The 19,982-nt window shown below is 24.4% G+C and overlaps 2 protein-coding genes and 1 long non-coding RNA gene across 8 annotated transcripts; 1 reads left to right on the top strand and 2 right to left on the bottom strand.

Moving 5' to 3' along the window:
* Positions 1-34: 34 nt before the first annotated feature.
* Positions 35-3,749, bottom strand: LOC126907362 (uncharacterized). Its single transcript, XR_007704492.1, has 3 exons — positions 3,517-3,749; positions 862-1,006; positions 35-213 (listed from the first exon to the last, which is right to left on the bottom strand). It is a non-coding gene; the product is annotated as an uncharacterized LOC126907362 (long non-coding RNA).
* On the top strand, positions 3,669-10,742 carry LOC126907349 (gamma-glutamyl hydrolase B-like). 3 transcript variants are annotated; one of them, XM_050688568.1, is made up of 5 exons: positions 3,669-3,841; positions 7,563-7,831; positions 8,428-8,539; positions 9,897-10,129; positions 10,249-10,742. In XM_050688568.1, exons 2-5 carry the CDS (start codon positions 7,596-7,598, stop codon positions 10,616-10,618), a joined length of 951 nt encoding a protein of 316 aa, XP_050544525.1. In that variant the 5' UTR covers positions 3,669-3,841; positions 7,563-7,595; the 3' UTR covers positions 10,619-10,742. The 3 variants fall into 3 exon arrangements, with proteins under 3 accessions (XP_050544525.1, XP_050544523.1, XP_050544522.1); XM_050688566.1 differs by having other exon boundaries at positions 3,669-3,922; XM_050688565.1 differs by having other exon boundaries at positions 3,670-3,935.
* LOC126907343 (protein-cysteine N-palmitoyltransferase Rasp) lies at positions 4,584-17,120 on the bottom strand. 4 transcript variants are annotated; one of them, XM_050688546.1, is made up of 10 exons: positions 16,969-17,120; positions 16,645-16,765; positions 16,373-16,548; positions 14,245-14,442; positions 13,368-13,574; positions 13,155-13,304; positions 10,748-10,968; positions 5,760-5,970; positions 5,278-5,419; positions 4,584-5,208 (listed from the first exon to the last, which is right to left on the bottom strand). In XM_050688546.1, the coding sequence occupies exons 2-10, from the start codon at positions 16,709-16,711 to the stop codon at positions 5,111-5,113; spliced, it is 1,470 nt and encodes a 489-aa protein (XP_050544503.1). In that variant the 5' UTR covers positions 16,712-16,765; positions 16,969-17,120; the 3' UTR covers positions 4,584-5,110. The 4 variants fall into 4 exon arrangements, with proteins under 4 accessions (XP_050544503.1, XP_050544504.1, XP_050544502.1 ...); XM_050688547.1 differs by lacking the exon at positions 16,969-17,120 and having other exon boundaries at positions 14,245-14,273; positions 14,352-14,442; positions 16,610-16,911; XM_050688545.1 differs by lacking the exon at positions 16,969-17,120 and having other exon boundaries at positions 16,610-16,911.
* Between the last annotated feature and the right edge of the window lie 2,862 nt (positions 17,121-19,982).

Below are 19,982 nucleotides of genomic sequence, written 5' to 3'. Positions count from 1 at the left end.
ATTAATCTATAAATAAAAAATAATTTGTCTCTCTCTAACTCCCTCTACATTCTATTTTCGTAAACCCCTCAAAATATGAGTCACCTGGAAGAATTTTCCGTTTTCTGCGCTTTAAATTTCGCGTTCTTCGACTGCAGTCTCGAAACTGGTACTGTTCAACAAATAATTTTTGTTTCACATCTTTTGCGACCTCGATGAGAATTTTTCGGCACCCTAATTTTTTTTTAATTTTTAATATTGTAAATATTCATTAAGTAATATATTGAAATAGAATATAAACACATATAATGATCAGTATTAAATTTTAATTTGAAAACAACAATAATTTATGAATAATTAACCCAACCCGTATTACTGTAGTATTAATGTTAGTACGATTTAGTTAGTTAATTAGTAAGTGTACAACTAATAGACTGGACAAGCAATTTTCAATAATGTTTGATCTGATGTTATATAAAGTGTCACATAAATATAAAATTGTGAATGATTATTATAACATTATTCATTTAATAATGACTGTAAATTCTAGAACTTAAATTATATTATTGTAATTATTCGTAAAAGTTAAGTGTACAGTCCACTCCAACACGTCGCCGTGTCTCATCCTAAGTAGGAACCCAATACAAATATAGGTTATAATGTTACAAAGATTTTAATATTTGTATTAAAAAAGCCCTTGAAAATGGCTTTGAAATGAATATTAAAATTATTTTTTACTTCTTTTTCTTGTAAAAATTTATTAACTTTATTAATATTGTAGTAAATTACAAAAAAAATAAGCTTGTTTTACCATTTTAACAATCAACGTTTTTTTAATTATTTTAAATATATAAGGATTTAAAAGTTATTTAATTGTCTTACCTTTTTTCATTTCAATTGTTGGATTTAAGTTTGAGTTAGAAATACAAATATGAATTAAATCGAGCGATCTTGGTAAATGTTTTAATGACAAAGTGTTAAACATATGACTTAATTTGATTATTCCTGATGTTGGATCTATTATTCCCTATTAATAAAAATGTACTTTATGCATAATTTAAATCATTTTGTTTAAAATATATGTTAAAAACAATTTTTTTCACACACCCCGGCCAGGACAGCAGTTTTTTTAAATAATGTTAAAGGTTATTTTAATGGTGATCATTTACTCAACAGGTTATTCGTATCTAATCAAATCAAAAGTCAAATCAGAAGATTGTTTTAAATTTGTTTTTGTTAAATGTTTTAGCTCAGATGCGAAGCTGAGAAGGTATTTTAAATCTATTATTATTAGGTATATTTGTTTTTTTAATATTTTGCCTCTTACTCAGAGGCGAATGTGCTTTAAGATTACTGGTAATTTTGTTTTAGAGTATATTTTTGAAGTCGAGCCCTAAATACGTCTGTTACCACTTATTAAAAAAATTGCAATTACACACTTTTAGANCTGTCCTGTGAATTAGGATCATGATCTTCAAGTGCATATCGTCGTCTTACACGGCGTTTGTATTTTGCAAACTAAAAACCATAAATTACAACACNATTACACACTTTTAGATGGATGAGTTACTTCGATTATTTCTATTTATTCTTAAATAGATTATTTATTAATTCGATTATTCTAACCTTCGTTAGCTAATTAATATTTCAGTATTAAAATTGAAATTTTAATTTATAATAAGCCTAGAACATTTCCAAAACAGTTTCATTTTGGTAGCTAGAACATTTTTTGGTATGAATTTATTTTTTCTTCAATAAAAGAGTTAAGTGAATATAAGTTGACAAAATCTCATTAACTTAACGAGTTAAGTTAATGTAGGTGCTTTATAGTTTTTCAAATGAAAATGTTACAAAAATGACGAAAAGGAACAAAAAAATCCCCTTACAATGACTTAAAAATAGTTACAGATTTTTTTTTTTTAATTCATCCCTTATAAGGATGTCAACATAATTATTTTTTTAATAACATATTTAACTAGCTAATAAAATAAAAAGTTATCTAATTATATATTAATATTATATATTGATTTATTCCTAAATCAATAGTATTTAAGTTCATTATCAAATATTTCCAATTAACTTTAAATTAAATTTATATAAACCTTTAACATTTTATTTAAATTATTAAAAACATCATTTTAAACATTATTAAAAAAAACATTTTTTTTTTATTAAAACTATTATTTTGCTTCAAATGAAAAAAATTGTTTTTCTTTTAAACTCTTTTCAGACAATCATAAATTAGTAAATAAATGTAATTACATATAAAAAAAACCCAAGCCAGCTCATTAGAGACGCACAATAATTTTCAGATTTTCATAAAATATATACCCTAAGAAAATATACCTAAGGTATTTTAAAAAAAATAAAATAACTAATAACAATGAGGTATATATATTAAGAAAATCTTACAACCATCTATTCCATATCACCACTGTGCTGGATTGGATTTTTATGTGTAATTACTAGTGATGTGCATTTTCGAATATTTTATTCGAATAACTATTCGAATTGTTTTTATACAACCGAATAAATTATTTTTAGCATAAACTATCAAATAGTTTTAAAAACTATTCGAATGGGCTACCTAATAATTTTAAAAAATATTCAATTAGTTCTACCTATAATTTTTATTAAGTACACTTAATTATAATAAGATAATTAACGAATACTTAAAATATTAAGTATTATTATACAATTAATAATAGTAAAAATTAGTGTGGGTATTTTCTAATATATTAAACTATCAATTAATTATTCGTATTGTGTTTATACAACCGAATAGTTTATTTTTAGCACAAACTATCGAATAATTTTTAAAATTATTCAAATATTTTGTGTAACTGTCGAATATTTTTTGAATGATTATCGAATAATTCGAATAGTTACTATTCAATATTTCCCATCACTAGTAATTACTCGTTTTTCATTAATTGATTATTTCAAAAATTAAAGGTGATAAAAAAATTGCATCGCAGGTTTGAAATCAACAAAAGAAAAATAATAAATAATTTCGTCAAAATTTATCGATTTTTAAACTAAAAATTAAAATTCGTAATATTTTTAGGGATTTCTTTCATTCACAAAAAAACAAAGAATGTTTTCTTATTTTGAGGATGTCTTTAACTAGATACGATCTGTGTTCTTTAAATGTATCTGAAAGAAATCGGTCTAGTGAGAGCTAAATTAGTGTCAGACACAAAAAAATCTCAGCATAGTAAAATTTATACCTTCTCAGCTTTTAATCGAAGCTAAAACTTTAGTGTATACACTATATACATATTTTTACAGGGTAAACCAATTTATTTTACATCGTGTAATATAAAACACACAAGATGGTAATATCTTTTAGTATTTTACTTGATAGTCAATATACTCTGTACATTATACAAATAACCACAAGTTCAAATTCAAAAGAGGGTTTTCGTAAGTCTTAACGTTTTATAGGTAGTAAAAACTTAGGTGAAAACGCCTAAATATTTGAATATAGATAAAAATATAATTAATTAATTACATCAAAGTATATTTCACACTTACTTTTTATGTAATTACTCTGTACAAATTAGCTCAGCATTTTTTTATGAATACTTATTTATTCTATATAAGTCTGTTATAACATAATTCACGACTTCCTATTGTATTGTGTGAAAGCAAATAAACTGATTATAACGCAGTAATAACTTAACACACACAGTCGCATAAACCTCATAATTTATTAAGAGTGAATTACTCGAAAAACTTTTCAAGCCACTTCTAGCTGATTAATTGATTTTAGTAGTATTTCATCATTGCTAACATGTTTGTGCGTTTAATTTGTTAACTCTGAACACATAAATAAATTAAAGTATGAATATCTATACTAGTGAGTTTAAAATAATACCAACCATTTAAAAAAACTAAAATTAATAAGCATAATTTAGTTTAATTTATTTAGGTTAGTAAGGTAAGTCATTTAGGTAAGTTTCAATAAATATTAATCAATTAATATTTTAACTTTGACATTAACTAAAAACATGAGATTAAAATTAACTGATTGCCGCCCATCATTTACCAGTGATTTTTAAACAATAAAATTCTAATAAAGGAGTTAATTAATGTTAATTCGAATAATGATTTGTTTTCAATACATCAAGTTTGAAGATCAAAATATTTTTTATTGTAAAAATATAACATTAGAAATTACTCTTCTCTCTAAACCAGCACCAATTGTTTTTATTGATATCAAATAGAAAATATTCTTCGAAATAGAATATTTTGTTTAACTAGTTAATGTAATTTTTATTAATAACAGTACCTGCTATAAAAGCTGTAAGTAATTAAACAAAGATAAAAAAAGATTATAGGTAGTAATTTCCAAAATATATGCTAATATTTAAGAGTGATCGTATAACTTAATTTTACTTGAAACACGCATAACTATTTTGACTCCAGATACTTTAATGTAGTATAAATGTAGCATTCAAACAATAAGTTAATATATTATTATTATTTTTTAACACTTCGCATACGAAGGTAACAATACAATATAGTATACAGTAAAAAATGATCCGAAAATTTCCATGCATCAATATATTTTTTAAATATGATAAATTTACACACTAATTATGTAAGTTTGACATAATCGAAAATTCGTACACAAATATAACATTTTGATCACTGTCAAAATTTATCCTTACATTATATGTGTATAAAACTTACAGTAGTAGTATGTGAAAATTCAAACATTTTTTTAAGAGTGTAGGTTAATTTATCACAAATTGATGACAAAACGCAACTAAATGAAGAGTTTTTTTTTGAAACAAATGAAATATAAATAAAAAATAAACAAATTTTTACTTAGAAAAATAAAAATAGTAATTTATTATAATAAGGAAACAATCAATTAAATTAAATTAATACTTTCATTGAAGTTTAAAATCAATAACTCAAGTATCAAATGTTACTTTAGTTAGCTCATCATAAACTTATTTTTACTAATACTATGTCATTACAATTATTTTAATTAATTTCTAATGTCATAATACTTTTATCTAATTATGTAGTTAAAAATTGGAACATTTACCATAAAATAACATATTTATTGTAAATTAATACACATTATAAATATTTTTACTGCAATATGAAAATAATCTTAGAACTGTTTTGCTTTTCTATAATCTTCAAATTCCATGGATATATTACACATACAATAAAAAATAATGATAATAATCGAGTTTTGAATCCAAGTATCTAAAAATGAAAATGTAGTAAATATAACAAGTTTTGATGAATAAAATAATAAAAAAAAACCAATCTTACTTTGTAAAAATATTACTTCAAAAAAACTCATTCCTGCATCTATGCCACCGAAAAAGAAAAAATTAGAAATTGCTGACATCATAGTTAAAGGACTTGTTAACAGAGCTAATAATCGCTTTTCGTTACGTCTTTGAAGATTACCCTTTAAAAATGTATTAAGATTATTAGTTATAAAACTTGATAACAAAAAATTATTCAGTATTGTTGCAAATAAAACTTGTAAATAAAATATAATGATAACTGTAATTATTATAAATATTTATTATTACAAGAATTTATAAGACCACAAAATAATATAAAAATATCAAAATGAAAGTTTGATTATTTAATATCTTATTTGAAGTAATTTCAAATATAATACATACAAAATTCATAACATAAAAATTAGAAATACGATAAAACACATATAATTTTCTAACAATTTATTCATCATAAATAAAATAAGATACATATTAATTATCAGGACTAATATAATTTATTACTTTAACGTATTTAATGTAAACTTGTGTTTTTCCAATGTACTTCGCTAATGTTTCAATAGTTATTCCTATGTAATTAAATGTAGTCCATAGAAATACTTCCCATGATAAACCGTGCCAAATAAACACAAATGCAAAGCATAAAAATGATCTGTATATTTTCGTTAAAAGTCCTACATTTCCAGAAATATCTCCTGATGGTATGTATATATAACTAAAAATTACAAAAATTTTACTTTAAAAATTAATACTATTTAAGTAATTTTTGCATATATAAATAATATTATAAACAAATGTTAACTTTATACATTTAATGAGTAAAAAGAAGTATTAAAAAAAATTATTTAAATAATTACTTAAAGAACTCTATAAAGTTGACACATTAGACATTAAGTATACCATAAAAAAATAAACATACAAATTAAAAAGGAAAACAAATTTCGCTTCTACATTTTATTTTGCCATAAAGTAGTATAAAACTATTCTATAGTGATTAATGACAATTTTTACAAAAATCTCTTGTCGGAAGTTCTATATTTACATTAACCCATCAACGCCGAGAATTATTTTTTTTCAAACTTTCTATTTTTTTTACTAAAAACAGATTAATATACAACACAAAAATAAAAAAAAATTATTTTTAAATTTTTTGAAAATACGATTTCTGAGATATTGAGTGTCACCATATGGGTACACTCGGCTTTTACCTATTAAATTATTATTCTAAGAACGCGCGATAAAAATAGCAATACGAATGTCACCATATGGGGACGCCAGGCGTTGATGGGTTAATGGTACTTTTATGGCTTAAAATTGTATTTCCTTTTACATATTAGTCCAAAAACCAGAAAAATTAACAATTTTGAGTAACTATTCTTTCCGATAAGCGAAATTTATGTTTGTTAACAAACGACAAGTATTATGAAATTAATTATTTCATATGAAATAAAATATGTTTATTAATAAAACTTTATAAAATATAGAAAAAACTTGTTTTATAAAAAATCTCTCCATCCCAATAAGTAGTTTATTGAAAAATTGAAATATATTGAGTGAATTTGTGAAACTTTACTTTAACCGAGAAAATAATTTCTCGTTAAATGCTAAAAGCGCTAAACCACAATTAGATGTAACCATAGAACAAGTACAGTTTAACTCAAACTTGGATTACTCAACATCGTCAATACTTCAAACATTTTCTTTAGTTCCACTAATTTATTACAAATTATTCAAATTTTTAAATTATTTATACAATATAATGACTTGTGAAATTCTAACTTAATGAATGAAAAAAAAATTAGCAAATTTAGGATGAATCATGTATATTTTGCTTTTACAGTCTCATCGTACCTAGCAACTGCAAAAAAATCAATAGCACCCTCCCCAATAATATTTCATTGTGTATAAGGTTATATTTTAAATAGTGGAAAATTACATTTAACACCCCAAAAATGTATAACTATTTGCGCTTATGTCTTTAAAAAAATCATAACACGCAACAGCCTATACATTTTAATTAAAAATAATTATTCAATGCAATTTGTATGAATATGTAATAAATATGATTGTTATGCAGAATTAAAACCTAACGAGTAATTAATTTTTATCATCATTGATTATCATTTCATTTTATTATAATCAAAAATACTTGTGATAAAATTTATAATCAATATAATTATATAACACGAAAATACGAGTATGTCATGTATTCATAACAAACACACAAATACAAATCTCCATTTAACAATTAATTTAAAGTGCTAACAATTTTTAAACTAGTTAATCTAGTATAGTTTTCATTTTCAGGTCTAAGAACAATTTATTATTTTATATGAAATAATGACATTATTAATTTTTTCGGCTATTTTACTACTTATATTGCAATTATCATGCTGCAATAAGGGACCAATTGTAGGGATTTTAACTCAAGAAATTCAGTGGTCGTGTTTAATAAACACTCATCCTGACCTACCAGAAAACACAACATACATAGCATCATCGTACGTGAAAGCGGTCGAGGCTTCAGGTGGTCGAGTGATTCCAGTTTTTACGAATAAAACTTTTGAATATTATTTGTGAGTATGTAATATTTAAAAATATATTTACTTTTGATCTGATTTTTAAACGACAATTTATTCAATAATATGTTAATTTAGTACTATATCTTTTTTATTATATCAAAAGATTTTAAAGCACTTTATACTTGTGGACTTGGCCTAGTGGGTAGAAACGTATGTTTCGGTGCACGGGATCTGGGTTCGATCACCAAGGTGTCAATGATATTTTTCTTGTGATTTTCTCATTGATGGTGCCTGGTCTCTGGTGCAAGCCAGCCATAATACCTGTCCCGTCCATCATTGGCCAAGAACCATCTTTGACTCCCTAACATGTGAAAGAGGGTCATCACTCTCTGTGGCATGTTGAGTTCAGTAAATATAAGGATGTAAAACTGATCATCATCAACAATGTTTAAAATATTGTAGTATAATTAACACAAGATATTTATAGATATCTTATGATTATAGTCCAAAAACTTTCCATCATTTGACATAATAACTTTCGTTATTAATTTTCTGACCTAAAATTATACTTAAATTAAGTTTAAAAGTATAAAAAGAGTAATTTTTCTCTACTTCTTAGATATTTTATAACAAATTTAAAAACATTTCAGAGATATTGTTAAGAAGGTCAATGGAATTTTAATACCTGGTGGAAGTTGTTCATTTGATACTAACTCTGGAATAACTCAATCTGTATGTATGATTTACAAAATTGCAAAAAAAGTAGGTATATTTTCAATTTTTTATAGATATATAGATATTAGCATTTTTATACTATGGTGCGATGAGTAGTGCGATTTATAAACGCCTAGATATAAAAACCCAGCGCAGTGGCATTGCGGCACAGTGGGGAAGTGGTATAGTTGGGTCCAGTATAGATTTAATCTAACAGTGATTAAATTTACTACCATAAAAAACGTTTCGATGCAAATAATATATCGATGTAGTGCATACGGTAGCCATTTTCACATTAAAAACAAAATAAAGTCCGAAATCTTCTTTTTCTATAATAAAGTATATTACATTAACTTGAATTTAAGATATATAAAAAAGTATCAGTATTTCCGGAACATTTTCAAAAGTTAAATTAAAAAAGTTATCATTTTGAATCCCCCGCTATGGGCAGATAAAGGGTCAGATTTACAAAAAATATATACCAAATGATAGATATCTATAAAAAAAAATTGTATTAATCCAAACATTTTTCAAAAAGTTATAGCAGTTTTAAGTAAAAAAAATTGAAAAAATATCAAAAGTTACCGATTTTTAATTTTTTTCAATTTTCGAGGGTAATGTCTTCGACTAGATACGATTTGCAATCTTTTACGTATCGTTAAAAGAAATCGGTTCGGTGAAAGCTGAGAAAAATTGGTAACAGACACAAAAAAAAACACGTCATAGTAAAATTAATACTTTCTCAGCTTCGCATCGAAGCTAAAAATATACAGACGCGAGCTTTACATCTTCTAAAGTTTTCATAACTACCAAAATACTAGTTTATAAGTTTTTTGAATGATCACTTTTTTAGACCATTTCTTTATTATTAAACTAATTAAACATAAAAACGTTTATTTTCAAAACTTAAGTTAATACTATATTAAAAGGGAAAAAGGTAGGATAGGAAAAATTGTGTTTTTTTTTTCAAATTATTTAACATAAGATACTATTCACTTCTGGAAAGAAAACACTTAAATGTTTTATACTATTAAAGATATAGTATTAAGCATAGTTAATCAATCACCTTATATACTTTTAGTAAGAGAATTAGCAATAATGGATAAGCTATACCCGATCTAAATTCCAAAGCTCATTAAAACAACTAGAAAAGTCCTTTTTTGTTAATTTATTTTATATTAACATAAGTTTTATAAATAATTTAGCACAATATTGATTTTTATCATATGTTTATTTGAATATATTTAACAAAGAAAAAGTTTTTCGGTAAAATAGGTCTTCCAATAACGGTTAAATATTATTTGGTTATCAAACTGAACTCCTCAGTTGATGTATAAATAAAGAATATCAAAAAAATTAAATTTATGGAATTTTGAAAATTTATCAACTAATATTTTGTTTACAGATAAATGATATGCATGATCACTTTCCTATATTTGGAATATGCTTAGGATTTGAACTATTATTATTATGTTCGAATCATGGTAAAACCCCTTTAGTAATGTGTAATTGTGAAGGCATGAATATGCCATTAGAATTAATCCCTGGTATGGAAAAGAAAAGTGTTTTATTTAAAAAAATGCCTTATGATATTAAAAATATTCTATTGAATAAACCAGTGACAGCAAATCATCATCAGTAAGTAAATAAATTTATTCATGTAAATTTAAAATATTGTAATATTATTTTTTGACATTAAGTATTCTTTATATAACTTAGGACTAACTGATTTTTATGTTACTTCTCTATAATTATAGCTTTTGTATAACAAGACCGGTCATGTCATCTACAGGTTTAAACAAATTTTGGAATACAATAACAATAAATAGAGATATAAACGACATGGAATTTATTTCTTCAATTGAAGCAAAAAACTATCCATTTGTAGGGTTACAATTTCACCCAGAAAAAAATGCCTATGAATGGGAAAGAAATGACCCCCACGACTGGGATGCTATTTACTCAGCAAGATTCTTTTATGATTGGTTTCTTAATGAATGTCGTCAAAATAAACACAAATATATCAATGAAGAAGAATTGAAAGCTGAAATCATATATAATTACCCTGAAACACATGTAGGAAATGATACTTATGCCATGTTTGAACAAGTATATTTTTTTGTTTGACAAAAAATAAAATGATGTATATAAATATTAACAATAATTTGTTAAGAATTGAAACAAAAATTAAATAAATATATAAAAAATTAACTAATTTTGATTAATTAAAATACATATAACTACATTTATACTTACGTCTTTAAGAATTTGTAAAGACCCTCATCAAAACTTCTCCACATATCAGAATATAAATGAATCCTTGAAATACATTTTGGAGGTTTAGGAGGTTCAATATATTCATCAAATTCAGCAATTGCAATTGCTAAACCATATACAACTGTATACTTAATAAAAAAAAATTGTCCCATAGTAAAACCAAATCCACTAAGTGCAATTATTCCAAATTTTTTCAATACCTAAAATAAAAAAAAATACTGATATTTTAATTTTTACAATATATAAGTGGTGTATTTAAAATGTTAACTATAAATTATAATAAATATGATGCTACATGTGCCCTAGGTGGCTGAAACGAAAAAGTTTTTCCGGGCTGATAAAAAAATGTATATATACCTAAGGATTGTTTAGGGCCTACTTAGTCAAAAAATTCTTAACCTTAAATTGAATACATTCCTATTTGCGAGAACTACTTCATTTTAAAGGTAATTCGGATATTAGATGGGAATATTTTTTTCATTTGTTTAAAATTTTGAAAATTATTGTATATTTATTTGAAATATTGTAAAAGTTCAAAAAATACTCCTTTAAACATTATTTCAAAAACTTAGGAGCTTCTAGACTTAAGATATTATTGTAGTCAGTTGTGCCAAACTATCTTTAACAAACACATTGGTTTTTGTATTATTCATTTATTTAAATATTAAATTGTTAATATTATTTATTTAGTACAAAACCATTTTAAATCTTAATTGATAAATCGAAATATGGGTACCATTGATGTCTAGATGGCACCATTTCCATATTATACTTAATATTATAAAAATCAAAAAAAGGAAAAACTGTTATATTCATGTTGTTGCCTGTTCATTTTATATATATATATATATTTAACATCCATTTAAGGTTATACACAATGAATTTTAAAATGCTTGACACTAGATTTTTCTTAAAATAACAATTATGCTAAGAAAATTATTTTTTGCATATTTTAGTTTCATATATTTTTTTATTTAATAGTATTAGTTATTTTTTTAAATCATCCCCTTATACGTTACAAGGGTGATAACTTTAATTTTTTTTTAAGACAATATATATATTTAACTAGGTTATAAAAAAAAGAATGACTGTTTAATAACACATTTTAATATATTTATTTATCACAATTTTAAAATTTAGACTGGAGGTGAGATGTAGGATAATATTTATAATTAGATATTTTTCAGTCGTATCTCGAAAGTAAAACTTTATAACTAAGTAGGTCCTAAACAATCTTCAGTTACATATAAATTTTTTATGTCAGCTCAAAATACCTAATGTTAAATAAAAAATTAAAGGAATTTTTTTTAATGATTCAATGAAAATAATACATCAATAAAGTATTCATTGATATAAATTTGACATTAGTTAACCTTGCAAGAGAATAAAACATCTTGATATGTCATACAGTTTAAATTAGTTTATATATTATGCATTAGGTTTTAATAAAATAATATAGTTTATATACAAGTTAATTGATTTTGGGTAAGACGCTCATTTTTTAAGAAACTATTGAAAAATTTTGAATTTTCTAAAAAAAAAAAATTAATTGGTTTAAAAATAACAATAATATGAAGTTAAATATTTTTTTTTTTTAATCTTTTTTGCAATAAAAACATTAATCTTCTTAAATGGGAATCCCTATTTTGAACTTGCTAATATGATAGTGAAAAAATTATAAACAAATTTGTACCTATATTTTTTTTATTCTATCAACTGAATTATCAGCCTTAAAAACATCCTTACCCTCGCTAGAAAATTATTTATAATTAATAGATCTCATGTAAAGTGCTATTTTAAAATAACAATTAATCAATTTATTTAACTTAATAGTACGAGAATAGAGCACAATTAGTTATTACTATATCTTTCCTTTAAGAAACAGAACATACTACAAAATTTCTAAAGAATAACATTTTTTTGCACTTTAAAAATTATTACTTTCTCACAATTGTTCTGAAAAGGAAACTAAATAATTTTTTACATTCTATTCATTCAAGACTGGAACGAAATAAAACATTAAAACACTAAAATGGGTAATATATACAAACCTTGATTTTAGACATGAATTATTAAAGATAAGATTTATATATGTTGGATAATACTTAAGTCAATAGAACTAGTTTTAATCGTTTTTCCTTATAAAAATTTTAAATTATTAATAGTTTTTGAAAAAATGAGGGTCTCATAAAAAACAATCATTCTGTATATAAATATTTTTTATGAGTTGTAGAAAATATATATATATCAAATTATCTATATGATTTTGTCAAAATATAAATCAGAATAATAACTTCATAAAAGATATAATAATAGTTCAATACTACTTACGCATAATAATAAGTAAATGTATAATTTAATGTAATATTAAAAATAATTTGATTACTTTGATATTTTGTAGAAAAACGTTAATATAAATAAAGTGCAAAACAAATTCAACAACGAGCATCCAAAATAAACATCTCATTACTTTTATTATCAATGTTACTGAACGTTTTTTGAAAGTCTTTACATGGTCATTATTCTTAGATGCAGGCTAAACACAAAACACTTTTAAAATAAATTTATCAATATTTAGAAAATTTATGCAACTTATTACAATTAACTTTTCATAAATCATAATTGGTCCAAAAAAAAAACATGGCAAGTAAAATGAATATGCCAAAAAATGAGTGTAATTAGACTCAGTTTTGTTAGATAAATTTATAAAACTTAATACAAAACTTAAACAGCGCAGATTATGCCAGTAAACCGTTAATAATAGTAAGTATGACATTTCTTCATTTAAATTTGGATCAAAATACTCCTAAAAATAATTTAAATATATTATTAAATATATATGCTGAATATTAAACAAATAAGGCTACTGGTGTAACAAAAACTTAGTGTACCTAGTAACTACTCAAAGGGGAAAATTCAACCCTAAAATAATAAGAAGAAATTTTAACTATTAATTAAGAACTTTTTCAGTAAACATGGAGAAAAATATATTTAGAAAAATCCAATTAAAAATTGTTGTACAAAAAAAAACAGTCAACAAATTATTTCATAACTCTTTCAAGACAAATTCCAAAATTTACCTATATTCTTTAATGAAAATCAATGTTTAATAAAAAAAAATAATTTCAATCTGTTAAATTAAGTATAATAATTATTGTAAATTTACAGCAGTTGCAAATATAAATGTTATTTATATTTGGCCATAACAACTATAACACCCCAAAATTAAAATTATTTTTTCTAAAAGATCCTTTTTTTTAATTGCTTATACTTTAAAAGAGATAATGAAATGTCCACCCCCAAAACCAAGTTGGTATATACTTCATAACAATAAAATTATTTTGTTGAAAAGAATTATGAAGTTCTTAGTGTAAAATTGAGTAAAATAAAATACTTAATTTAAGAAATTTACCCCTAGTCATTAGATCATATTTTTTTAAATATTTAATAATCATTTTTATGATAATCTTACTTACAAATAAGTAATCATTATTACACCAAAATCCTAAAAGAAGTATACTTGTAGTCCATATTATTAATTTATTGTTGGTAAACATTAAAAAGTAATAAATTAAAGTCATACCAGCACATAAAAGAACTGGTAATAGTCCAAAATTTGTGTGTAAGCAAAGGATTGTCACTATTATCAACCAATATTCTTGTAATTTAATTACCTACAAATAATTGAAAATTTTAATTAGAATATAAATAAATATTACTCATTAAACTTATAACTCATTAAATGACTTAACATAGAAAATTAATAGTTAATAAATGGTAAATTTTAATCACATTTATTTATCTAGATAATCTCACAAAGAAAATAGGAAAAAAATTGATCAATATTGAGATAAAGAATGAACATGTATTAATTCCAACTTTTTAAGGAATGAAAATACAATATAAAAATTAAAATTGTTCTATCTATACCAGATCACTAATGAATATAACTTATTGATTGTTGTGTAAAATAAAACTCTTCTATCTTACTAGTCTTATTAAGAGTCTTATATGGTGATGTGAAAGGATGAAATATTTCCGATATTAACCAATGTACTAATTAAAAAAAACCATCTCAGCTTACCATTTGACCGAGTTGCAATCTCTTATGTCACATTGTATAATATCATAGTAACTATTTTCTATTATATTTTAAGTTTATAAAAATTTTAATATAAAACAGACTGATTAAAAAAAAACTATTGTTTTCAAGGAATAATATTTTGTAGGAAAAAAATCACCCTAAAAATCTATCTTTCTCTTTTACAATGACACTTATTTATCATAAGAATTAAGCCCAGTGTGGACAAACGAGTACAACGTAAAAATAATTTATAATATACGTACAAAAAAAAATAAAATTTTCCTTACATAATACATGATTAAAATCATACACGATAAAATAAAATATGTGATGAAAATCAATTTACATTTAAGCAAGCTTTTAACCTGGCTAAACTAATGTGGCAAAAATAAATGTTATGCAACATGCAGAATTCATTACTTTCATTTATAAGGTGATTTACCAGAGCATTAATACTATAATTTTGGTGATTTAATGGAACACAAAATGTAGGAGAACTGAAGGAACATTGAAAAGAATTCTAGAAAAGAGTTCAGGACAATCCACTAAGCTATTAATCAATTCATAGATCCATAAAATATCAACAGCCATTCAGCAATCAATATGGCTTTTTAAATTGCAATGTTGAAGATGCAATATTGCTCAAGTCTGTATCACTCTGTAATTTTAGAAATCACTTTGAGTCTTAATTTTAAGATATAACTTTACATCATCTGCGAATAATAAACAAATGGAAAACTGAATTACATTACTAAAATCATTTATGAAAATAATGAACAGTAGAGGGGATAAGTAACTCCATTGTGAAACACAACATGAAACATCAATCATCGGCAACAAAGAATCACCAATTTTACTTATTGTACTCTACCAGATATGTAAGAATGTAGCTACGATAATACTGGATTAACTATACCAAATATATCTAATTTATTTATTAAAATGGAGTGGTTTACTGTGTTAAATGCCTTACTTAGGTCTGTATAGATTATACCAACACAGCCACCAGCCGATACTATTTCTAGGATATCAGTGTAAAATATAATTAAATTTGTTAAAGTTGATTTAGATAAACAAAATCTGTGTTAAGAGCTGTTAAGGGCATTTTTACATATAATAGGCAATTTTGGCTCAACCTTTTTTAAATAGCTTTGGTAGAATAGTCAATTGAGAGATTGGTCAATAATTTTTAACATCAGACTAAGAGCCACATATAATATAGGATAGATAAACCTGTTTTAACTTATTTTTTCTATATTACTACTATACAAATACACTTTTTTTTTCTTTATCGAAACTTGATTGAAATTTTGTATTCTAGTATAAAATTATTTGTATAATTTGGAATCCTAAGTGGAAAATGGTCTATATATAATCCTTAAATTTCTATCAATCATACATAGTCGCTAATGTATCAAAATTTCTTAAATTTCATAGTTATTATTTAAGTGAAATAAAAAGTAATCATATATATTTTAATATTTAAAGAGTCAACTTTACTTTGTCTTAATTTACTTTACCTTATTATAAAATAATTTTATTAAAAATAATACAACTGAATGTAAAATAATCCATGGAGATAATGAATAAAGAATAAATGTAATCCATATTCTCCACTCATGGCACGAGTTATCTTTTTTTCGGCCAAGCCATGCCCATCCTACAACTAAATCTGGAATTTCTGATGTTTTTAAGTCTGTAAATTAAGATAAATTTAATAATTATTATTGTGTTCAATTTGATTATAAAGTACTTACTAGAACTAATTTCTAAAAGTATAAATAACACATACAATATGCCCGATGTCCAAATAATGAAATAACACAATATTTCAGATCGATACAATAGTGTTTGATCATGTAAATTCTTCATTTTGATCATTATTCTCTAATATTATAAATTCATTATTTTGCCTACAATTTTTGTTTATAGTTATTAGTCATTTTAGTAATAAGATATAAAGTTATAAAGACAAATTAAGATTATTCCCATAATTATCACATTTATTGTAAAATTAAGCAATCTAACAAAAAATTTTAATATTGAATTTCGCCATTAATAATTTATTTTTTATATTTAAACAACAGATTTTAAAATTATAGGAAAGTCAACTAACATATTTTTGTTTATATTTTATATTTTCTAAAAAGTAGGAACATTAAATTTTGTTAGGTCAACATTAGTAAACCCCAAAATATTTTTTTCTAAATTTAAGGAAATTGTAATGTTTTTCGTGAAAAATATTAATATGAGTTTAAAAAAAATATTACTACTTATGATTTAATCAATTTAAAAATAATCATTAAATTAGTTATGCTATTATAGTTAAACATATATTTCTTTAAATTTGAATTTTACTGATAATATCTAATACCAACTTAATATTAACAGTGCACGTGTACATAAAAATTATTTATTTAATGAATATAAGTGTTTAAAATACGAATTAATAATATAAAATAAATAATAAATTATTAAAAACTAATGATGTGAACATTTTTAAAAAATGTTATTATTTTTCTCTATTTAAACTTTAATTAAATATTTTTAAAATTTAAATATTTAGAGAATTATAGACCCCTTTTTTCTTACTTTTAAATTATTCGTCAACTTAGAATAAGCTTCTAACAATATTTTTTTTCACTATAAAAAATTATATCAAATAATATCTACAATTCATTATTATTAAGGGATTAAGGGATTCAAAGGTTCTAAAAATTTTAAAATCATTAGAAAACTAAAATTTCAAATAGGCTATTATATTAAAGAAAATAATTAAAATGAAATAGTCCTGACTAGTTTATGTTGTCCACTCATTTAAAAGTAATGATGAGCACTGTCGAGTGAATACTATTGACTTTTTCGATCGACTAAAACTATCGATTATTTAAAAAATATTTACAGAAATAAATGATTTTTCATAAAGTCAATCCAAATCAAATCATCTAAATATGCCTCACAGCCAATTAAATTTTTTTGGAATTTCACTCGTAAATTTCCTAGTTTTTAAATAAAAATATTTCCAAAAAGAAAACCCAGTACATTGGAGTAGCGGCATAGTTGGGTCCAGTATAGATTTAATCTGACAGTGATTAAAAAATCAATATCATAAAAAACACTTTGATGCAAATCTATAGATAGTGTTTAATTTTTAAAAATTGGTGAATTATTCCAAAAGTAACATGATCTCATATTTTCTTATTTATATCCTGATTACATCTTTTATTTATTTATTTATTTAGTTAGTTTACGGGATGTATCCCTTTTTTTTACAAGCTATGTTTACATATTTAATTTTAACTAAATTGAGAGAAAAATACAAAAACAAACAAAAAATACATAAAAACAAATAACAAAAGACAAATCAAAAATGTTTACAACTAATAAAGCGAAATACGAAAAAGATATTACAAAACTCAATACAAATATTACTATAATATAAAATTAGGATCCGCATTAGCACTTCTAAGTAACCGGCGAAGGGGTTCATTCATTAGGTAGTTCGTGGGGGCATGCGTGACTCGGAAAGGCTCATTCGACCTGGTATTAATTTGCGGAACCCTAAAAGGGATCAGAGATAATAGCGCAGGACATTCTATCTTCCCATCAAGCAAACCCCCGAGAAACCTAGAGCCCGCAATAATACGCCTCGATGACATTGTGGAAAGGCCTAAGTTATTTGCCACGGGGCTATAATCATGGGGTGGACTGGTAAACCCAGCGCCCGCCCAGCAAAATATAGAAATTTATTTTGAACCCTTTCTAACTGGCGACAGTTGTCTGCCGTGTGGGGGTCCCATACCACACTGCCATACTCTAATATAGGGCGGACCAGTGCACAAAACAAAAGTTTTAATGTCTTTTCAAGCTTGAACTCTCTGGTTAATCTAATAAGAACACCAAGCATTTTGAAGGCTTTACAGCAGATATGTTGGATGTGAGCACTGGGGTCAAGATTGTGGCTGAATTTGAATCCAAGGTCCATAATATTGTTAGATGCGCGAGGGATTTCTTCACTACCAAGGCGATATGGGAAAGTAATCGGAGAGTGATTCCTAGAAATGAAAAAGGTTTGCATTTGGATAGATTAAGTGTTAAGCCCTACTTAGTTACCCAGTTAACAAATTTATCAAGATCTGCTTGGAGCCTTATACAGTCAATAGGAGATTGAATTTGCATAAATATTTTCATATCGTCCGCAAAGCAGAGAACACGAGAGTGTTTTAGAGTTAGCTGTATACTATTAACAAATATAGAAAATAGTAAAGGAGATAAGTGCCCCCTTGAGGTACACCTGATTTAGTATGGAATAAGTTAGATTTTATTCCGAAAACCCTAACGCATTGATACCTATTGTTTAAATAAGACTGAACCACGACAGAAGAGGCTCACCGAAGCCAGTTTCTTTGAGCACATGAATTAGGGCCTTATGATTAATTATATTAATAATCTTATTATATAATAGAACAAGGAAAAAAACGCTTTTCTGGGAAAATTACTTAGCGTGCTCGGATTTTCAAAATTTTTTTTTTCAACGAAAGTACTCGGTCACCAGACTCCGGGAAAATTATTGGCGAAGGTCGGAAAATTTTTGCCGCTCGCCCGCGAGCGTTTTAAAATTTCGACTGTTTTCGAGAAATTATTATTTATTCGAGAAATTAAATCAACGTATTATGAACCTTAATTATATGGTGTATTATGTATTATTATTAGGACACTATTTTGGATTTGCCCTATTTTTATCAAGGAATGTTATATGTTATATATAAATTTCATGACGTTATAATTATTTAAGTTTGTACTTTCATTATAAGAACAGTACTAAGTACAGAGTTAATAATTTTCTTTTTTCTCATATATGATGTATGATACTATGTGTTTATCTTTTGAATTGGTGTTCATCTATGATAACTATGATGTTCATCGTTAAATCGCAGTTACCAATATATTTATCAAAATTAAATTTTTATTTTTATTTTTAATATTAATTTTATTTTAATATTAATTTTAATTTTAATTTACAGTGTGCCACTTATAATAACCAGCTAAATTTTAGCTTCGATGCGAAGCGGAGAAGATATTAATTTTACTATGATGTGTTTTTTTTTTTTTTTATGTCTGTTGCCACTT

This window comes from Daktulosphaira vitifoliae, unplaced genomic scaffold, assembly GCF_025091365.1.
Source record: "Daktulosphaira vitifoliae isolate Bord-2020 unplaced genomic scaffold, ASM2509136v1 Scaffold_5, whole genome shotgun sequence".
Taxonomy (NCBI): Eukaryota; Metazoa; Arthropoda; class Insecta; order Hemiptera; family Phylloxeridae; genus Daktulosphaira; species Daktulosphaira vitifoliae.
The sequence above is the reverse complement of the archived record's forward strand: the minus strand, read 5'-3'. Positions and strand labels throughout refer to the sequence as shown.

What these genes read in the sequence shown, in the direction of transcription:
- LOC126907349 (XM_050688568.1), top strand. Translation starts at nt 7,596, where the DNA reads ATGACATTATTAATTTTTTCGGCTATTTTACTACTTATATTGCAATTA. An exon ending in AAAACTTTTGAATATTATTT is followed by an intron (nt 7,832 to 8,427) that starts GTGAGTATGTAA and finishes AAAACATTTCAG; the next exon opens with AGATATTGTTAAGAAGGTCA. An exon ending in GTGACAGCAAATCATCATCA is followed by an intron (nt 10,130 to 10,248) that starts GTAAGTAAATAA and finishes CTATAATTATAG; the next exon opens with CTTTTGTATAACAAGACCGG.
- LOC126907343 (XM_050688545.1), bottom strand. Translation starts at nt 16,733, where the DNA reads ATGATCAAAATGAAGAATTTACATGATCAAACACTATTGTATCGATCT. An exon ending in TGATTTATGAAAAGTTAATT is followed by an intron (nt 13,305 to 13,367) that starts GTAATAAGTTGC and finishes TTTTGTGTTTAG; the next exon opens with CCTGCATCTAAGAATAATGA. An exon ending in TGAAGTAATATTTTTACAAA is followed by an intron (nt 5,209 to 5,277) that starts GTAAGATTGGTT and finishes TTTCATTTTTAG; the next exon opens with ATACTTGGATTCAAAACTCG.